General features: G+C 43.7%; 1 protein-coding gene across 2 annotated transcripts in view; it reads right to left on the reverse strand.

Moving 5' to 3' along the window:
- Positions 1–20,663, reverse strand: part of LOC144474819 (uncharacterized) — a 292,010-nt gene that overhangs the window by 50,111 nt on the left and 221,236 nt on the right. The window contains exon 1 of one of the 2 annotated variants that reach the window (XM_078190138.1): positions 9,150–9,240. The exons of the other annotated variant lie outside the window; for it this stretch is intronic. Coding sequence (XP_078046264.1) covers positions 9,150–9,223 — 74 coding nt within the window. The 5' untranslated portion in view covers positions 9,224–9,240. Of the gene's footprint in view, positions 1–9,149; positions 9,241–20,663 lie in introns of those variants that run through there. 2 annotated transcript variants of the gene reach the window in all.

Here is a 20,663-nt window from a genome sequence, read left to right on the forward strand (position 1 = left end):
ACCTGGGATTTTTTTATGATTTTTCAAAGCCACCGAGCCGGGTTATTCGGCCGCCCGATGCCCATTTTTGACCTTAGGGCGGGTTTCCAACAACTTTCCCGTGGAGCAATTTGAACCGCAAGTAGCTTAAATTGAAGCTGAAAGTGTCTACTTTACGATGCCGGAAGGTACATTCCCGTAAAACGACCTGGGATTTTTTTATTCAAACGAGTTTTAAACATTTCGCTTAGATACAGGCTCTTTTGGCTGGTACTAAGAGGGTTAATATTCCCGTTCGATATTGCATTCTATTACGGCGTCTATTATTGTTATTATTAATAACAGGAACGCTAAAGCAAGTCACTACAGAGATCGTAGTACAACGAAAACCCTCTCAGTAACCAAGATCATCTCTTCGATCCAAGGGTAGCGGTTAGAATAATGATCGACTGCTTATTCTAGCAATATTGTCCGTCTGGGCTTTTCACCGCTGTGTTCATATATTATATTTCCACTTGGCGCGCAGCTACCGACACAGCGGCGAGCCGAAAAGTATCCGAAATACTTGTGGGTTTGAGTGGCAAATGAAATTAGCCGATCGGCGTGGATACCTATCTTTCGTTGTCCACTCGAGGCATCGACAAAAGGCCGCAATCCGCGGTCATATAGCTACCAGCGGATTTAATTCACTTAACTCGAGGTACGCAGAGGGGTGGAAACTCGTTAAAGGTCTCAGTTTAATTGCGTAAGCTAGCTACCTCGTATCTGGCCATTAAAAGCTCAAACGGGGCGAACATGTACCTGCACGGATCCGCACACACAGAGAGAGAGAGAGAGAGACCCGGCTAAGAAGAAATGAAATCGGATCGATAGTTCCTACTACCGTGCTCCTACTATGTACCTCCGGGGCCGCCCTTCTTCTTTCGCCACAGGATAGCAAAGCCACTTCAGCGCTGCTGACTACGTGGTAACGTTCGAGGAAATAGTGACTCCCGGTGTCCCCACATACCTTCGAATGGGTAATTGATCACCACCCGCGAACCGTATAAATGATTTATTCGAAACGGTATCAAGTTACGTAACGTTGTTTCACCGGGGAAAATTAATCTCCCCGTCTCCGACCTTTTGTTTTTAATAACCTCGTCTGCATACCGTGTCGTTTAACTCCCCACGCGACTATATACGTATATAATTTTATTAACCAATGTCAGCATACGAAACATCGTTTTTTCCATAACTTTCGATAACTATACAAATCTATGCGACGTTCTCTTCCACTTCAATTAACGGCAAATCGAGCTTTGCTACATTTCATCGAATACCTTTCGCGTTCTTATCGAACACGTTCGAACGTTCGATTTTACGATACGTCTTCGATTGCAACAATTTTCGCGCGACTCGACGCGAAACAATTAAGATACGGAGTCGCGACACGGGGCAGCGATCGAGTTCTTGCGATTTAATTAGCTATGCAAATCGATAGACGCGGAAACACTGCGCGGGAGGTGGACACTCGAAGCGAGTCCCGATAAAACAGATGCAAAAGATGGGGAAATAAACATAAGCCTGGAATATGGAACCGGCTTTCTGTTCTGCAAGTATAATTCCATGTAGAAGGTGCGAATGTTGGAACAGTTTTAGAAATCTTTATACTTTTATTCCTGGTACGAGATTTCAGGGAAAATATACCGTTTATTTATTGCTATGGAGTAGCATAATGATGGATTGAATGATGCGAAACCAGAATAACTTTCTTCTTTTTAATTTTCAATTATTTAATTTCTAAATATAATTAACCCTTTGCACTCGGAGCGATTTCAATCGTAAATTTGAAATAATTTTTCTGGCTCCTGGCATTTCCATTCTATTTAAGAAAATAAATTTTCGTGCGTATAAAAACGCTACGAACTTATTCCCTAATAAGAAGGGGATAGAAACCAATAGACCAAATGATTTATCATTAACAGAAGAAATTAATGATATTCATATTTATCTTGCACGAGATCTGTACCACGAGTCCGAGTTACCACGGTGCCAGGGGTTAATCCGACAAACCGCGACCGAACGGTATCGAAGGAAATCGGTGGAATCGATCGCCGGCGAAATCGCGCCGCGGCAAGCAGCCTTGGGTAAGGTCGAGCCCGTATTAACCATTCGCGAAGGATCGGTTCACGGTGGCTGGTACAAAGAAACCGCGAACGAGGCGGGCTGCGGGTATCCCGATACATTCACCAAGTAAATTACAAATTCCCTGGAGATCATCAGAGGCGTGCAGGCATAGAAAGGAGTTCGGTAGTCGCGACAGAGGTCCGTGGATCTCCGCAGAGCAAGCAAGCAAGCAAGCAAGCAACCGAGAGCAAACAGGTAAGCATGCGCGGGAGCATTCCTTATTTGCCAACGAAATTCACGCGAAGGCGTATCGCGGGACGCAAGGGAGGAGAGGGAAGGGAGGGAGGGAGAGACCGTGGAAAGAAATCTCAGCCGAGTATCTCTCCTCGATAACCGTTCGATTTACAAGGGAACACGTTCCGTGAAGCGCGGCGCGTCGATGGCCGGCGTAGATCGGTGGCTGCAGGGAGACGCGACGCTGCTGGCCGGCGCGCAGGCTAATGCATGTCCGTCGCTGGCGCTGGCGCAGGTGGGCGCATGCCACGATCCGCGTGTCGCGATAACATGGCCAGCTCAGTTTCTATCTCCCCCGACAACTTAATTCCGGTGTGCCAACCGGCCTCACCGTGGGTCCCCGCTCCGCCGGCTTGCGAGGAACCCGGCTCTCCCTCTAGAGAAATGGTTGCAGAGAGAGAGAGAGAGAGAGTCCGTGACGAGCGGAGCCGAGCCGATCCGAGAGAGCCTAGCAGGCAATACCGGCAACAGTAGCCTTGCTACAGAGAGCTACACAAACCAGCTCTCTCTCTCTCTCTCTCTCTCTCTCTCGCCCTGCTACTCGCCTCTCTCGCCCTGCTTCTCTGCTCTCTCGCGCTACTCGTTTCGCCCGGCGATCGCTGCCACGGCGAGCTTTACAACCGCCGCCGCATCCCCGATACGCGCGCGCGGCCAGCTTAAAACGAAGCCGCGTCCAGGAAAGCCGGGGGTATATCTCGCCATACCGGCCACTTAAACTACGAGTTGACGCTCGCCGGCCATTACCCAGTACTACTACTACTACTGCTACTGCCTGGAGAGCGAGACCCCTGGTTACTCCCCGGGTATACAGCGCTCAGAAAATCTAGGTAAATGCCTGCGGGGAAGCTAGATGTTAGCGTCAACGTATTTTAAGTGGAGTCGAAGGAGGAGGACGCCGCGGCCTAGCCCCGCTCACCGCCGAGGATTTATGACAGGGTCTCTCTTGGCCCGTGTGCGGTCTACGAGCTAAACAGAGCTGTCGATGGCCTGCGCGCGGATCCGAGCACCGTTCGGCTATCCATTCGATGGTTGTCAAGGCGATATGTTTCCGAGGGAACGAGCCAGTGAAAGTATCCCGTGACGAACCACCACCAACGAGAGGGACCGATACTACCTCGAGAGCGTTTGTTACAGCGGAAAGCGTGCCGGGCACATCTACCCCGGTTGATTGGATCGGTTTCGATGGGTTCGGGGTCGAATGTTCTAACTGGAAATGTTTTTTGTCCGGGGGTGCTTTTTGCACGGGGTTGTACAGTTAGCACGTTCCGTGTGCCACGTGTACCGCTGGTGGTACACGCTTAGATAGATGTTCAATGCGTTGAAAAGATATTTTGACGAGATGGAATCGAATAATTTCCACCGAAAGGATGATGTAAGTTGTAATAATAATAATAAGTTTCTTTCATAGTTAAAATGACAATAATTAATAAAAATATTATATTGTTTTTTAAGCGTTAACAAGATAGAATCGAAGAAATAATTTCCACCAAAAGGATGATATAAGTTATAATAATAATAATATGTTTCTTTCATATTTATACTGACAATAATTAATAAAAATACTATATTGATTTTTAAAGCGTTAACAAGTAGTAAAGTAATTTAGTTAAACAAGTTACAGTAATTTTTAAAGCGTAAACAAGATAGAATCGAAGAAATAATTTCCACCAAAAGGATGATATAAGTAACAATAATAATAATTAGTTTCTTTCGTAGTTATAGTGACAGTAATTAATAAATAAAAATATTGTATTGATTTTTAAAGCGTTAACAAGTAGTTGCTAGTGTTCGGTGGCCGCTGGGATTTCGATGCAACTTTGTGCGATGAGTCCGGGAGATTATTAACCCTTTGCCGAGTGGCGACTCTAAGGCGCCGCTAAAAATGTTTCAAAATAATTTCCTATCATATTTCTTTATATTTAGAAAATTGTTTGGAGCTGTTGACTGTTGCACAAAATGCAATTCCATAATATATAAAATGCTCAGAATTGTATAAAATCGGAACGCTATAAATCTAAACAAATATCTTGGATTTCCATTTAAAATCGCTCCGACTGCAAAGGGTTGATCTCAGTATGTTAATCGTTTCAATGCGTCGCAATGCTGTCGTCGGTCGTTGATGCAAAGGGTGCTTAAAGGCCGTTCGTTTCCGCACGGTGTTTCCTTTATTATGCCGCGCGGCTATAATTTTCGACAGAAGCTAGTTATAATGACGCCGTGTAAATCATTTCATAGATCATTAGAGTGCCGGCAAGTTGCTTGTTACAGTTAGCCCCGTGATAATTAGTGTTTCAACGGTCGGTATTAAATTTCTCCCGTTGACAATGCTACGCCGTCGTGTGCGCTGCCCCCCTCCCCCCTCTTCTGGCGCTAAATCAAAGACAAGATGCACCACAAATTATTTGCGGTGGAATTGCGTCCTGCGAAGTTGTTCGGTCGCGTGGCAACTTCCGCGTGTGATTTACGTTTGTGCCCGCGTACCGGCGGACCATTTTGCAAAACCATCGAGTAACTTGTCACCCTTTCGGCTATTGGAGTTTCTCTTTTTTTTTACCCAACCGCCCGACTCGCGGTTTGATGAATGAATTCATTCGGAAAGCAAAAAAGATTCAATCCCGCGGTGTCCGTGTTCCTTGGTTAAAATACGCTCGCGTACTTGCCGCGTGTGCGACACGGTTTTGTAGCGGCGAATGCATAAATCGAGACGCTTGTGTTTAAACTTTGCGGTAGTAGCTTTATTTATTTTATTTATTCGTTATTTTTAAATCTGTGAAATTTATCGGCAGGAAAATTAATAATGCTAATATGTGGTAGAACTAAATGATTTTGGCAATGTTCATATGTCATCGAACTAAATGATTTTGGCAATGTTAATATGTCATAGAACTAAATAATTTTGGCAGTTTTAAAATAGTTTCAAAAAAGAGGAATTAAATATTGATAAAATGAAGAGGTCGGAAACATTTTATTTTATATTTTGTAAAAGGTGCAATTAAATCGGCGAGTGCCTTTATTCTTTTAATTTCTACTAGATCAGCATTCGAAATTGTCCATTAATATTCGGTGCAGCGTTGGACTATTAAAATTGCACATAATTTAACAACTTCGTCTTTAAACTCGCAACGAACTAAAGCAATTCAAACGAAATTGAAAGCGTCTTTATATCTGTAGAGTGTTGTATTAACCCCTTGCACTATTACTGCTTTTATGCCGCGTTGATTAGCACTGATTGGTCCTTAATACTGTTCGTAATAGGACCAGATAATTTTTGTTTCTTCTATTGTCTTTATTTCCTTCCGTTTCTAGACTTTGATAACAGATGAATTCAATTCGATTTCAATTCAGAAGAAATTAATAATATTCATATTCAATAGATCTTGTCTGACTCGTTATTATAGTGCAAGGGGTTAATAAATTGTGAATAGAAGCAAGCAGGCGTCCCCGTCGCTACGGCATTGTACGAAACGCGTGTACGAGAGATCGGTTCCCAAGGATCCGCGTGGATCTCGCCGTCGAATTGTTTCGATCATCGGAGCGGCGCTCGTACGAGAAAGAGGTCTCCGTACGCGTCGGTTTCGATTCATTAAATTTCCCCTATTCACGATGACTCGTCGGCCGCGTTCCGGCCGATCCCGCGGTTGGGAAAAAACGCGGCGTTACACGTCGATTAAAATTGTTGCGCGCCGTGGCACAAAGGACAGCGAAGAAACAATATCAAAAGTGGCTGAGAGCGCCGAGAAAGAGGCGCAGGGGTTGCCTTATCTCGGCCGATATCCCGGGCACGGTGAAACGAAACCGGCGCGTACACCGCCGCGCCGTAGCAGCAGCAGCAGCCCCTTTACGTTTGTCGTCCGCCGGCCCACGGCTAGTCACTTTCCAAAGAGAGATCGGAGCCGATAGGTTCGGGCCATTGCATCGCGTACGGCCTGCGCGCTCCGACTGAATGCCAATTATCTGATCCCCGCGTATTGGCCGATGGTACCGCGGCTATTCGGATGCAACGTACGCAGAGAGGAGCAATATCCAGATGATTATCGTGCGGGGAGCCTTCGCGGCACGCAATCTTCTGACCGGATCGTGGAGCGTGCCATTATGCGCGCGGCATGCTACTCGCGGTGCCCGCGCGGACCGATTTCGGGGAAGCCGCGATAGTTCCACCTCTCTCTCTCTCTCTAGTTCCTTTCCAACCGTGAATTACGTTTTACGTTTTATTACCGCTGGCTCTACGCGGCGAAAAATCGAATCCGTATTTTATTACCGTGGCGAACGGTTTGATTCGTTACCGATAGCGGTCGACGTTCTTGATTCCTGTTTCCGTTCTTCTATCGTCTGGTTATCCCGCGCCGCGCCGCGCCGCCTCGTTTCTCCGCAACCGATCGCACGTGAATATTGAATAGGCTCGCGATAGGATACTTAGGGCAATGCCGCGAGCGCTTTTCATTTCGATCTCGATCACCGTCTTGGAAATCATTCTTTTCGGGCGGCGGCTGCCAAAACGCTAATACTTGGACGAAACCGCGGAAATCTCAGTGGTAAATATTATGTATTTTATTCGAAGCAAGATTGAATCGACGCGGTATAGTATAGTATAGTACAGTATAGTATAGTACAGTATAGTACAGTATAGTATAGTACAGTATAGTACAGTACAGTATAGTATAGTACAGTATAGTACAGTATAGTATAGTACAGTACAGTATAGTATAGTATAGTACAGTATAGAAACATTGTTAGGAGCTCGGAGAAATGACTGACAAAATATTAAAAACAATTAAGCACTAATCAACGCAGTATGAAAGGAGTCGCAGTGCAAGGGGTTGATATAATAATTATAATTAATTGAAACTAATGTAAGAGCCGTTCTGAAATCATTCGAATATTTTTACTATTCTATATTACTATAATCTTTACGAAAATCGAATAATTTTTTTAAAATACCAGTTTGCTATATTTGATCGGTAATTTACTATCTCGGAACGTTAACTTTCGATTTGTAGTCGTCGACCATGAAAACAGCGAAACAGAAACGTTCGATTAAACGAAGAGAATCGTCCCGAGATTTCGACCACGTTTCGCCGATTTCGGATCATCGATCGTCGCGCGTCGGTTCGCGTTTCGCGCAGTTTCCCCACCGAATCCGCGTGATTACCGGAGCCGAAACGGGATCGTTATTCGCGCGTCTCTCCCGCTTCTCGTGTCTCCGACCTCCGCCGGGAGAACGCGCGAAACCTTTGTGATTTCGCCACGCGCGCACCGCGATACCCCGTAGTTACCCTCTAACGGAATCAGACGACAATAATTGGAACGCGATGGCACGTAGCAGCGGTCCTCCCCCGATCCGATGCCACATTCCAATGAGTCTCGGCGCGCCCGGTAATGTCTTCTGTCATTTCGCCGCGACAGTGGCACACTAATTATACGCCGATACCATCGGGCCAATTAGTTTCGTAATTACGCTACGCGGCGACGCGCGGCGCGCCACGAATTTCCGCAAAGTCTTGGATTTCAACTTGAGCCGTGGAGTCGCGCCGCCGCTCGAATTTCAACGTGGAACGGTGAATTCTAATTTCCTGCGTTTCAATGAAACGCGGACCCTCGAGTGATCGTCGCAACGCTGCAATGATCCAGGAAGGGCGCGTTGAATGAGTTAACCCTTTGCTCCCTCAGCCATTTTTACCGTGAATCTGAAATCATTTTTCTGATGTACAATATTTCCATTTTAAGCGACAAAATGCATTATAACAATTTTATTCTCGCGATTCATACCAACAGTTTCATTTACCACAATTTTTCCAACACTTTGTTGACATAAAAATTATTTCAAGAGGCGACAGAACATAGTGGTGCCTCAGAGTCGATTTTACCTTTTTCTTCCGGCTCGGCAAGCGAACCAGCCAGTTATTTATTTTGATCGTAACCGCGGCGAATCGCGGCACTTAACCTGAATTTACTTAACGCTCGACTATGGAATTACAGGGACTTAAGAGGCGGCCAAACGAATGTCCGTTTGATCCACTTCGCGGCAAATTTATCTAGCAGTTAAGGACCACAGTTACGGACCAAACACAATGTATTTCGGTTGAGTACATCCCCGCGCGTACCGTTTGCCCCGGCAACGTTCTTAACTGGCAAGTAAATTTACCACGGAATGGATCAACCATACCTGAAACATCTGCGGCCACGGGGAGGTTGCCCTGCTCGCGAAACTCGTCGAACAATTACGCGTGTGTTAGTGCCCGACGCTGATATTCTTTACGACACGGACGGTCCTGGTAAATGTTGTAAATGCACGATATTTGTTTTGTTTAAGGTTTTGTATGAATATTAAAAAAAGGCATCGACGTCTTACAACTTCATCCTTTGCACTCGAACGGTGATTCTCTAAGGCACCACTAAAATTATTCTATTGCGTTCGAGAATAACTTTTATAATAATAAAGTTGAAATTTAAAAAAATTGTCGAGTAGTGAAGTTGTTGCTATAAATCGCAAGAATCAATTTCGTAGGGGTAAAGGTGCGCTCTATTGTATAGAGTAGAAATACTATGAGCCAGGAGAATTATTTCATATTTTTAGATAAAATGGTTTCGAGTGCAAAGGGTTAACTTTCCAATTTTAAATCTACCGTGGCAGTCGACACTTTTATATATACATTAACATGCATATATAAAAGTAACGCACTGAAATTTAGTGTTCAAATTTATGAAAGTGTTCAAATATAGATTGAAGCTTAAGTTCAAAGCAATTATCGAGGCTTCGAACCAGTTACCGGCAATCGAAGGATTTTCCAAAAGCGACGCGTTTCGGTGGATTAAGTTCCGGACGGCAACCCTCGGAAGTCATTCCATGGCTGCCGCACATTCCGGGTAAATGGTTCTGGCGTTTGGCTCCGATGTTCAATAACGATTGACACGTCATAACCCAGAAGATAGTTGACAGCAATGGACGGGGTCTGTTAGGTGTGCGAGAAGCCCCCCGGGCTATCTCGTGATGGTCTCGTCAATAGCGACCCCACATCCTTGGGGAGGTCGCCCCTCTCGCACGCGCGCCATGCCAGCCGGTAATCCTAGAAAATGACTGCTCGCAAAGGGTGCCGCGGTGAATGATTTGCTTAATATGCGGTCGGCTCCCTTTCGCCGCTTTATCATTTCAGAGGATACATGTTCCATTAAGCAGAAATTAAAAGATCCGATGGGAAGCCGTATTGAAATGATGATATTTATGGAACACGAAAATTATCGTCGATTGCAACAAACGCGAGTCAAGTAGACATTTCTTTCTATTTTTAATCATTTTAGTGAGTTGGAAATAATGCGATCCTTGAATCCTTTCGACATTTTCTAAATTATGCATATCCTGACTCAATTATAATATTATTACTAGTTATTATTATATAATTAATAGTAACATAACTTTCTTGTAAATGTATCAAATCCAATGACGATGAAATTTTAATACGAAGCAGCTGCTCCGAAAATAGTTTAATAGAAACTTTATTCTACAAATATTTCTTTTAGTAACTATTATTAATATCAAATTAGCGATAATTGTGTTTCGATAGCATTACCACCGAAAATAATTTTTTAATAATTTCTATATACTATTTTTATCCAAAGTAAATAAATATTTTATTAATTTATTTCAGATAAAATTTTTATCCGGAGTATCTTTCGTCGGTGTTTAATAAAAATTGTTCCCTACGTTCCACGTTGTTCGCGCGACACTTAAATCGCAGAACGCGGCATTTTTTCCGCCCAGCCGCGCAACACGCTTCCAACGGAGACCATCGTTCCAGCAGTTGCTCTTACCATAAAAACGAGAGTTCCGACCGAATGTAACGCGAGGATTACGCGGGTCCCGCCCCATAAATGGAACCGTTCCCCGCGGGATTATTTTTACGAGTTCGTTATATCACGTCTATCGCCTCCGCCGCGCCTGTCGACGGAACAAATAGAGCGGCGACGCTCGTAAGAACGGCGAGAACTTCGAAACGGAACAGCCTTTTGGGAATCGATGGACGGGAGAGTCGGCGGAACAGGGTCGGCGAGGATCCAACCTGAACCCCTCCGGTTAGGTTCTGCGGGCGGGAGCGTCAAAGAAGGCCGAATCGAGAGAAGTTTAGCAAGAAGCCGCCGCGGAACCCCGAGCAAAACCGCGGCCCCTGCGATCGACGGACGCGAAAAGCAATTTCGGTGATTTTTCCCTCGCACAAAAGGATCGCTTGCTACGGACCTAAGGAGAGATCGCGAAGTCACTTTACGCGGTCCATTTGTCCTATCAACAATTCATCACCTTACCCGCGGTCGCACTGTATGCCGAACGACTCGTTCCGAGTGCCGAGGCAATTTTTACCGAAAGAAGCGCCGAGGAACTTGCCGGGGAAATTCGCGCGAGAAAATTGCGAGTCTGCTGGGAAAATCTCGTTCAACGAATGGAACAGATGGAGCGTGGTTTTAGAAATGAAGCACTTCGTTTGGGTATCCGAGGCGCCGCTAGAAATGATAATGCCACGTTCCGAGATCATTTTTATCAAATTCGCTCGTATTTAGAAAATTGTTGAAGAGCTGTTAACTGCGAGTCACAAAATTCGAAATTATAACATATAATAAGCTCTAAAATATTCAAATATATAAAATAGGACTACTGTAAATCTGAAGAAATATTTTTGATTTCCAGTTAAAATTGCTTCGACTGCGAAGGGTTAAACTGCACCTAAACATTCGAATTGGAAACAGATTATCGCCACGTTCGAATTACTTACAGGCCGTCTGATAAAAATAAAATTAAACGATTCTCCCCGTACGGTAATAACACCTGGAATTTAACGGAGCGAAATGACGGTTCGCGCGGCTACAATGCTTTCGCATTATTTCAAATTGTAACCTCTCTTTTTTCCTTTTTTTCACGCTGAAAAAAGAGCGAAACCAAAAAGCAAAAAAAACAAAGAGAATTCTTTTGACGCACGCATGTGCGCGGCTCTCACGTTTGCCCCGCCATTTTGATCCCCCCGATTGCATTCGCCATTCCCATGTATACGATGCAATATCGTCGAGTTGCATAACTGCTAGCTCGTTCACGAGGGCGGAACACAAAGGCGGCTCGATGCAATCATCTGCAATGTCATCCCGTACCTTTAAACGTTTTTATATTCTCTAATGCCCGGCTTTTCCTTTCGTTTCCCTCGAAACCAGACAAAGTTGATTCTGGAATCGCGATTATCAAATCGGTGCTCGACCTTTGATCCTCTCCCCCGCTCGTTTTACTCATTATAAACGATTTTGTTCTAATTGATCCGGCGAATTTCGATGAAACTTCTCCCTCAACTAACGCCATCGGCTTCGCAATTATTTCTTCATTTAACGGCTATTCGTTCTTTTTTAAATTTAATTTAATTAAATTTAAATTACGCATCGTAGAAGGCGAAATTAATTTTTATACACGAGAAAAGAAGAAAATATAGCAAATTCTACTTATTGCTTCAGGTGTTTGAAAATTCCACGAACTTTTTGCGGGTGAGTTAATAAAATGCAATACTCGCGGACTGCGTATATAAACATTGATAATTTTAAAAAGATACGCGATGTTAATCTAATTGCGAACTAATAAAGTATTATATAAAAACTTTGGCAAACAATTTTCAAAGCCCCCCGCTCGTTTATAATGTTTTTCGAAACCCGCCCCTCGAAAGAGAATTATCAAACATTTCTGTCTGCCTACGGTTCCGCCATTAAGCCGCCATCTTGTTAAGCGTCTGGCGATGAAACTGGGTCGCGGAATAATTAATACTTTAAAGCGAAAGTTATTGAAAATGAAGTTCAGGGAGCTACGACGCGGCGCGGTGTAATAGATTCGTTGCTGGCCCATTAGCCGATCATTACAGCGGACCCGGGCGAATTTGATCCGAAAAAAGAAAGAACGAAGAACAACTGTTCGAAACACGTTATTTCAGACCGCTCTATAACAATTAAGTCAAAGCAAATGGTTATATAAAATAGTACCGAACGTGAAATTTATTTTTACAATCGTTTCGTATATAATTGAAATAATTAGAAAATAATAGCACGATGTGTGAAATATTAATAAGAACAATTGGAAAATAAATCGACATTATTTGAAATATTATTTTATTATTATCTCAAATAATATTTCAAAGCATGTGATGAAATAGCATATTATTTAAAATAATATTCCAAACAATGCCGCGTGAAATTAAGCTGCAGATTTTACGCTTTTATGAACAAATATGAAGAGGTATGATTTCAAACAACAAGCAAATTAAAATTAAAAGTGTTTCGCTCCGTTCATCTGACTTTACAAAAATAATTAAAAAAAAAAGAAAATTCTCGGCGAATCTGCTGACCTTTAAATGTTTTGAGAAAAATCATCGACTTCGAATATTTCGGATAACACGGCGGAGAAGGAAATATAGGAAAGAAAAGAACGAGAAATTAACTCGACGATATTTAAGAGTCACTCGACGTTGGGGCGAGAGGTTCTGAATGATCGGTCGCTCGAATACCCTCAATGTACTCGCGCGTTACCGCGCAAAGTAATGAAGTCGGTAATTGGAGTAACTGGCTCTCGTGGCTGCCGCGCGCAACTGCCAAGTTGTTGCACACACACACACACACAGAGAGAGAGAGAGAGAGAAAGAGAGAGAGAGAGACGGGGGAAGACGACATCGTTCGCCCGTCTACGCGAACGCAAATGAAGTCACGGATGTAACAGAACTTGATTAATAAATAGCTAAGTAGCATAGCGCGATATCTAATTTCTCTGCTACTCTAAACGCGCTTTCGGCGATATTATTATCTTCCAATTAGCCGCATTTCCGTTCGAGTGCTCCGAGAGAACAATTATCTAAGCCGCGCGACTCAAGAGACTTTCCTTAAGCTATTATTTGCAACGTTGTCGCGAGAGAAACATTCGCGAAACGTTAATTTTCAATCTGACGTGTAAAACGAGAAATAGAGATCGAAATATAGAAATTCAATTTCATCGTCAATTTTCAAGATCTTCCACTGATTCAATCCCTTGGGTACATTTGACGTCCGAGACACGTCATTCACTTTTTCCCCTAGGAGCGGATGACGTGTTTAAGACGTCAAACCAGAAATTAAACTCCTGGGTACATTCGACGTCCGAGAAGACGTCGTTCCCTTGTTTTCCCTAGGAATTAGATCTTTCGCCGCTGAACGTCGTAGTTTTAAATCGCGCGTCGCCGTGCATGGAATTGATTCGATACAGATAAACGCGGACACACGTAATTGAATCGAGTGACACGTAATGGGTTGACGCGCGGCGGCTATTAATCATCGGTTATCTACACTCCGCGTAGCGGCTCTCGTTAATATCGCACACAGGGCCCGGCAAAAAGTCGCTGTAATTGTTAATCATTAATCCGACTGTGTTTTCTCGAGACATTAATTTCCATCGCAGAAACGGGAAAAATTGGTTCGGGAGAGAAAGAGAGAGAGAGAGAGAGAGAGGGAGAGAGAGAAGGCAGGCGGCGCATATCCAGGGCTTTCAACTCCGTTGATAACCCGGTCGGTTCGCTGGAGGCTCCCTTGTCCGAGAGCAGGATCCGCGGCGTCGTATAGCACTCCGCGTCGTCGCCTTTCGCCCAAGATTCATTCGTGCCGCCGGCGATAATTATGTTACGCTTGATTACGTCCTGATTGTTCTATGAATATCAAGCCGCGGATAAGCCGTGTTCGCACATCTGTTTCGCCGGTGTACTACATATATCACAACGTCGATTCGATTGCCACTAACGCTGTAATCGTACTCTCTTACCTCTTCCTTGTCCCCCCCTCTCCTACCGTCTCTACCTCCCTCTCTCTCTCTCTCTCTCTACCGTCTTCTAATTACCAACTTCCCCGGTATGGAGGACTTCACGTTCGTATTTGCTTTAAGAACGGTCCCTATCGAGATTAATTTCGTACATGCATGCGATTTGCATAAATTCAAGAGTCATTAGCGGCTCGCGTTTAACGAGATATGCATGAACACGTAATAGATCATGTATATTGGACTCTAAGAAGGTAGCACCGACTTCGCCCTCTCTCTCCCTCTCTCTCTTTGCGAACGATATTCTATCTCTCTCTTTCTGCGAACGATATTCTATCTCTCTCTCTCTCTCTCTCTTTGCGAACGATATTCTATCTCTTTCTCTCTCTTTGCGAACGATATTCTATCTCTCTCTCTTTCTGCGAACGATATTCTATCTCTCTCTTTCTGCGAACGATATTCTATCTCTCTACGTTCGTCCGGAGTCGGATTCCGGTCGGACGACTCTTCCCAACGCGCCGATTGTGCGCGTGCAAAACGATTGAATTTATTTCGGCAGCTTGTCAATGGTACACGAGGCTGCGGCCTAGAATGAATGCGGCCAATAGGGGGGCTGCTGGCTCTCTCTGTATCGTTGAACACGTTTCAAAGCAAGAATAAATTACAACGACGGCGCGCTGGTTTTAGAAGAGAATTTATAATCGATAACGTCTCGCGTCGGAGTTGCATCCGCGAACACGATTACGCGGTTTTATCGGATACAGGTTTCGCGGAAGGATCGCGATAAATGTTAAGCGCGAACGGACGCGTCGACGATGGCGGAGGAGTCGTCCGACGAAAGCTGAAGAGACGCGAAAATTAAAAATTGGAAAAATTGGTGAAATTGGTAAAATTGTCTGCAGCGGTTGCGTTAAAATGCAGGAGCTGTGTTGACGTTTATTTCGTGTGTTAATAATTCTTAACAAAATCTGGAGAAACGCGAAAATTAAAAATTATTAAAATTGTTAAAATTGTTAATATTGTCTGCAGCGGTTGCGTTAAAATGCAGCAGCTACGTCAACGTTTATTTCGTGCGTTGATAATTTTAATATAGCTGAAAATAGTAAGACAGATATTTAATAAAAATTGTATTCAATTCGATCATGCGTGCTCGACGCGTCCTACCGTTGTCTATGCTTCGAAGCAAGGTAGCAGTCGAGTCGCTGTTAGTTGGACTATGTCGTTATTGTTCATACACGGGCGAGAGGCAGAGACATCGTCGCAGCAACAATGCCGGGGCTCAAGCCCGTCACGAGATCGATTTCTCCGCTGCGGCGTATTTTGCCCCAGTCAGAAACGTACCTGTTAGCAATAAGCCCGGGCACAAAGCCCCCTATAGAATAATTCAGCCCCGTTCTTCCAAATGAAACACCGCCGCGCATCCCTCTGTGTGCCCCGACATCGCGTTTCATTAAATTCGCTTGCATTCTTAACTCCGCGACACTAATTTCTCTCCTGCTCGGCTCAACGTAGTTGAACATCGCTGACCGAATTGCTCGTATTTGTATAATCCGCCGTATAATCAACAGTTAGATAATTATTTTATTTACCGAGGCGGGTAAATAATTTATGAATCATGTTTTACTGTTACGGACACGGCAAAGAGATTACGTCTTACTTGGCTTTCTATTTGAGATCGCAACCAGTTTATGAAACGAGTATGAAACGACGTAATTGATCCGACGAGGATTCTATGGCGTTATTGAATACCGTTTTAATGAAATACGGTTTGAAAGAAGCTGAGGAACGATCTTCACGGTTTGTAATAAAAGAAAGGTACACAGAGGTACATATTTTAATATTTATTTTAATATTTTAATTTTATGCCTCTCGATTTTTATTACAGTTTCAATGATAGTAATAATATTATCAGATCGTCTCTTTTCGTTGGAAAATGAAACCGTTTACCCGATAATTTTATTATCTATGACCGCGAAATTCCTATCACGGTGCACGGACTACACGTTTGCGAAACAGCTTGTAGAAACTGAACGGCGATGCTGCTATTGCAACGTGATCCCCGGCGTATGGACTCATCGCGGAGGCTGGTTTTAAAGGGGGGGGAGCCGAGTCATTCTCTAGCGTCGATTGTGCCCGGCTGTATCTCGGCGAGCGATCGAATCTCAGCGAGAATAAGAATACACGCCCGCGGACATAACATCCATTTCGAGATGTCTGTAAGCATGAACGATAACGCCCGGGATCGTGAAATAATTAATTTCACGCCTCTGTAATCTCCCCGCGATCGTGTATCCCCGATAAACTTTGCCATTTCTTCTTTCTTTCTTTTTTTTTTCTATCGCCGACCAACGACGGCGCACAGAGCGTCGATAATTCGAGAACGTGTTCCGGAGATTATGGCCGCCCGCCGTTTGTCACAATTATCTGACGTCCAAAGGATTTCTCTTACGGTTGATCCTGATTTATTTATACCGCCGAATCCCGGCTACGGCGTAGCGAGGCGTACCCCACAAGGCTCGTTAAAGTGCCATTGAATTTTTCCGCGACTCTTTTCACGGGAAATTCTCTCGAGTCCCCCGGGTTTATACCTTAATTATGCGAGACCGAAGGCCGCTTGCGATTCTTCAAACGATCGTCGCCAATTGTTTCCGAAGAAAATTCTATTTAAATAGAGGAAACGAATATATAATTAATCATTAGTTGGTTAGTTGCTGTTCGATTTATTCAGTATTCCGGTTATCCGTTATTCCAGTGATTCATTATTCGTTCGGCGAACCTTCGGTCGCTATTTATTATTCGTCATGCTTTATTCGCGCGAACGAACCCGGTCGAGCTTCCACCATTTACAGTATTCATGTCCAAACTGTGATTCACTTTTATCTGTAATTGAACACTTTTGTTTATCTATAGAATATTTTCGTGATCGTTACGAGCGAGGAATGTCTATAATAATTTATTTTAATTTATTCAAAAATCCTGATTTGCCACGTAACGAGCAGAAAACAGCTGATTAAATATCTATTAGTTCTTTTACAAACATTTCGAAAATATGAGTGTTAATACTCTCTGCGGATAAGCGTTAATTAATACGGAAACCATTAACGTTCGTATAAAATAACAACAGCGCGTACAAGTTCGATCTAAACGTATCGACTCGCAGACGGAACCTTCAAACGTCGCTCGACCTTTTTTCGAAATCCGGCGCTCTTTTTATTTTTCTATAATCTGAACACCGATAGAATGCCTACGATTTCGTTCGATTTTTTTTCTATATTAAATTCCTCCGCCGCGGCGGAGAATGTTCTTTGCCCCCCTCCCGTCGAACAAGAGGAAGGAAATTTTCTATCGAAAATATTTGTAGCACTTTAAGTTCCCCGGGGGCCCGGGCTTGTTTGATACCAGAAGCGTAATTCGTGATTGAAATTCTCGAGCGGCGTCGGCGTCGGCGGCGGCGGTGCTTTGTGCTGAAAACTTTTAATTGGCAGAATTCTCTCGATTTGCTTCCATTCGGTATGGACACAAATGTTCCTTGCCGTAGCGATGGAACAAAGAGGGACTCGGTTCATGGATCCTCCGCGATACTGAGTTTCCGGTATATATATATATATATAACCCGTGACTTCTTGAACAATCGTCTATTACTTGGGCTAAGAGCTTTGATCGTTGTGCCGTAATATCGAATTAAACTTGAAGAGGGGATCCTTGTCGAGAGAGAGAGAGAGAGAGAGAGCGAGGCAAGTAGCTCGAAGACCGCAGCCGCGCCGTGAAAGACGCGCGCCGATCGACCCTTCTTCGGAAATCGTCGTTTTACGATACCGCGCGAAAAGTTTCAACCCCATTGTTGACAGATGAAATATTTATCCCGGCGATGCGCGGTCGATTTAAAAGTTAAGAATGCGTTTGCGCACTGTTGCATTGCGTAGTTCCGTCTTTTTGAGAAATTATATAGAATAATCGGCTGAGATGCTGGTGGCATTAAAATTGAGACGAATATTTGAAAATTGACTGTTAAAAGATAGAAATTAATAACTGAGCACAATTTTTATTGCGACATGCGAATTAATGTAACCAGAAGGGAAACAAGCAAAATATCCTTTTTACATAATCCCTTTAATAATCTATACTCTCTTTTCAATCTTCTGTTTAAATGTTCTTTGCAAACGTATTATTACTACTCTACTATTGCCTTCGAACGAAGTAAACATTTAACAGAAGATTAAATTAATATTGATCGATTTTATTATAATAATAAATATTAGTTATACTCAATGAATATTCTGCGTAGCCACGAGATTACGCGAATTGAATTAAACCTATGAATGGACTCTATATCGCGACACAATATTACAGGTTGCAATACGCGTTTAAATAACGTGAACTCAATCAAATTAAAATTTGACAATTTCCAGGAGAAACCATAGCTGGAAACGGTCCCGGGATCCGTCTTCTGTTTCCGCTTGGTCGTCGTACGCGTCGGAGGATTCGCTTTCCCGGGTGTATCCGGAGTCTCGGTTGCCGGTAGCCGACGGTGTCGTAATTGGTGAAACACTTGAGAAACGTGGGAGGTCAGCGAACCCGCGCTAAAATTCGTGTCGTTCGCATCCCGCGGTACATACCTCTACTGATCGAAATGGTAAAAAGCTTACGGTTTCGAGCGCGTCGCGGCTCAAAGTACACGATGATCTCTGTCATTACACGTGTCCCGTTAGCCACGTCGAGGGTAGACGTTCCCTGGAAACGCGCCTCTAAATCCGTTTCATTGGAAAATGTACAAAGTCAAGAGGGGGGAGGGGAGGGTAAAGGACATCTCGATCAATATTTCACATGAACGGCCGATTGGCCAGCAGGAAATAACGTCTGGGGTCTCTGTCGAGGCCAGGATCCGACTGACTGGCTTTAAACTGTTCCCCCCGTCTCTCTCTCTCTCTCGCTCTCTCTCTGGGGAGCCGGCCACCAGTGCTATATACGTGTCAATGGTAAACTGACCCTAGATGTCCATCGCTGCGAGATGAAAAGGCCACGACGGATCTACTTTGTTCAGGCCGGTATACCGTTAGACGCAGCGCGCGACTATCAGAATCTAATCACCGACTAGCATCAGACACTTGGGCCTGTCCGACTCCATGGTCCGGTACAAATTGTCAGGGAGATAGGCATCTCGTTGGCCCCACGGGGTCAGCCTGATGTGGATATTCGTCGCGTTTCGATTAGACTGTTGCTCCCTAAGCAGATTAAAAAGAACCGTGGTACATGCTACCGTCGCCGGGGCATACACACGACCACCGCGGGGGCTTTCCATGCCTGGTCAGATAAACGAAATATCTTGTACGTCCGAAGTAAAATATCTACCTCTAGCAAAATCAAATGACGAAAGTAAAAGTTTATCGGGAAATATCCGGCGAGGATCTTTCAACGTTCGCGGTGACATCGGTTACTTTACGCGTTTTACTGTTAAAAAATTTGAGAAACTGATTTTATGTATGGTTAATCTATTACGATTTATTTTAATTTTTTTATTTGCTTGCGATTTATTTTCAATGAAACGCGCGTGAGCAGAAAATTGAATCTACGAGGGTTATCGCAAAATAAAACTAGGATGCTTTGGCTTTTATTTATTATATTTTTGTCAACGTGGATTCTATTTCATTTGTAATTGAAAAGCAAAACTAAATTTCATTCAATCATCGATATATTCTCAGATAAAGAATATATCGATAGATAGTTAGAAGACCAAACAGACAAAATTAAACCAATACATCACAGTCATTGTATAATAAAAAGAATTCTAACCTGACCTAACCAGACACATTTGTCAGCGACTGTACATCCAAACAGTTACGAAACAAAGTGAAATTCGAATTTTTATCGAGCGCGGTCGACAGGCACGGGACAATCTTTAATTAACCGCTTAATCACTTCGACTTATGACAATCGCGTAATTACACGCGCCCGGCATATGGCCGGAATCATTGATGCGCTTTCCGGTTCATTAAGGTCGCGTTCATTACCCGGCTCGCGCAACCAGAAACGCGAATGGAGTTTCGTGCGTTCCTGGAAAACAGTTCGTTCAACAGAGAGAAGTGACTCCCGTGGGTAATTAAGCGAAATGTAGTTAATGAGGTTAATGGAAAAAAAATACTCGCAGGAAGGAGGGAGGGAAGGAAGGAAGGAAGGAAGGAAGGAAGGAAGGAAGGAAGGAAACGTAAAAAGGTTAAAGACTGACCTCCGTGGAGCGCGTGTCGGCGAAAACGAGTATCGATTAATTATGCGCGTCGCTGTCTCGGAAAATCCCCCCCTTTCCCTCGCGTCATTTCCAAATCGGCGATTCGTCGAATTTTAACACGTTAATTAACACGTTAAGTGTATTTAGTTAACGCGTTAATATTTCTAATACATCGGTAACAGAATCCAGTGTTAAATAAAAATTCAGAGGACTTCGAATAAATTTTAGGTGACAACTTAGAACAATGTAAATTCTTTTAGTTTTATATCG

This window comes from Augochlora pura, chromosome 9 (assembly GCF_028453695.1).
Source record: "Augochlora pura isolate Apur16 chromosome 9, APUR_v2.2.1, whole genome shotgun sequence".
In the NCBI taxonomy this organism is placed as follows: Eukaryota; Metazoa; Arthropoda; class Insecta; order Hymenoptera; family Halictidae; genus Augochlora; species Augochlora pura.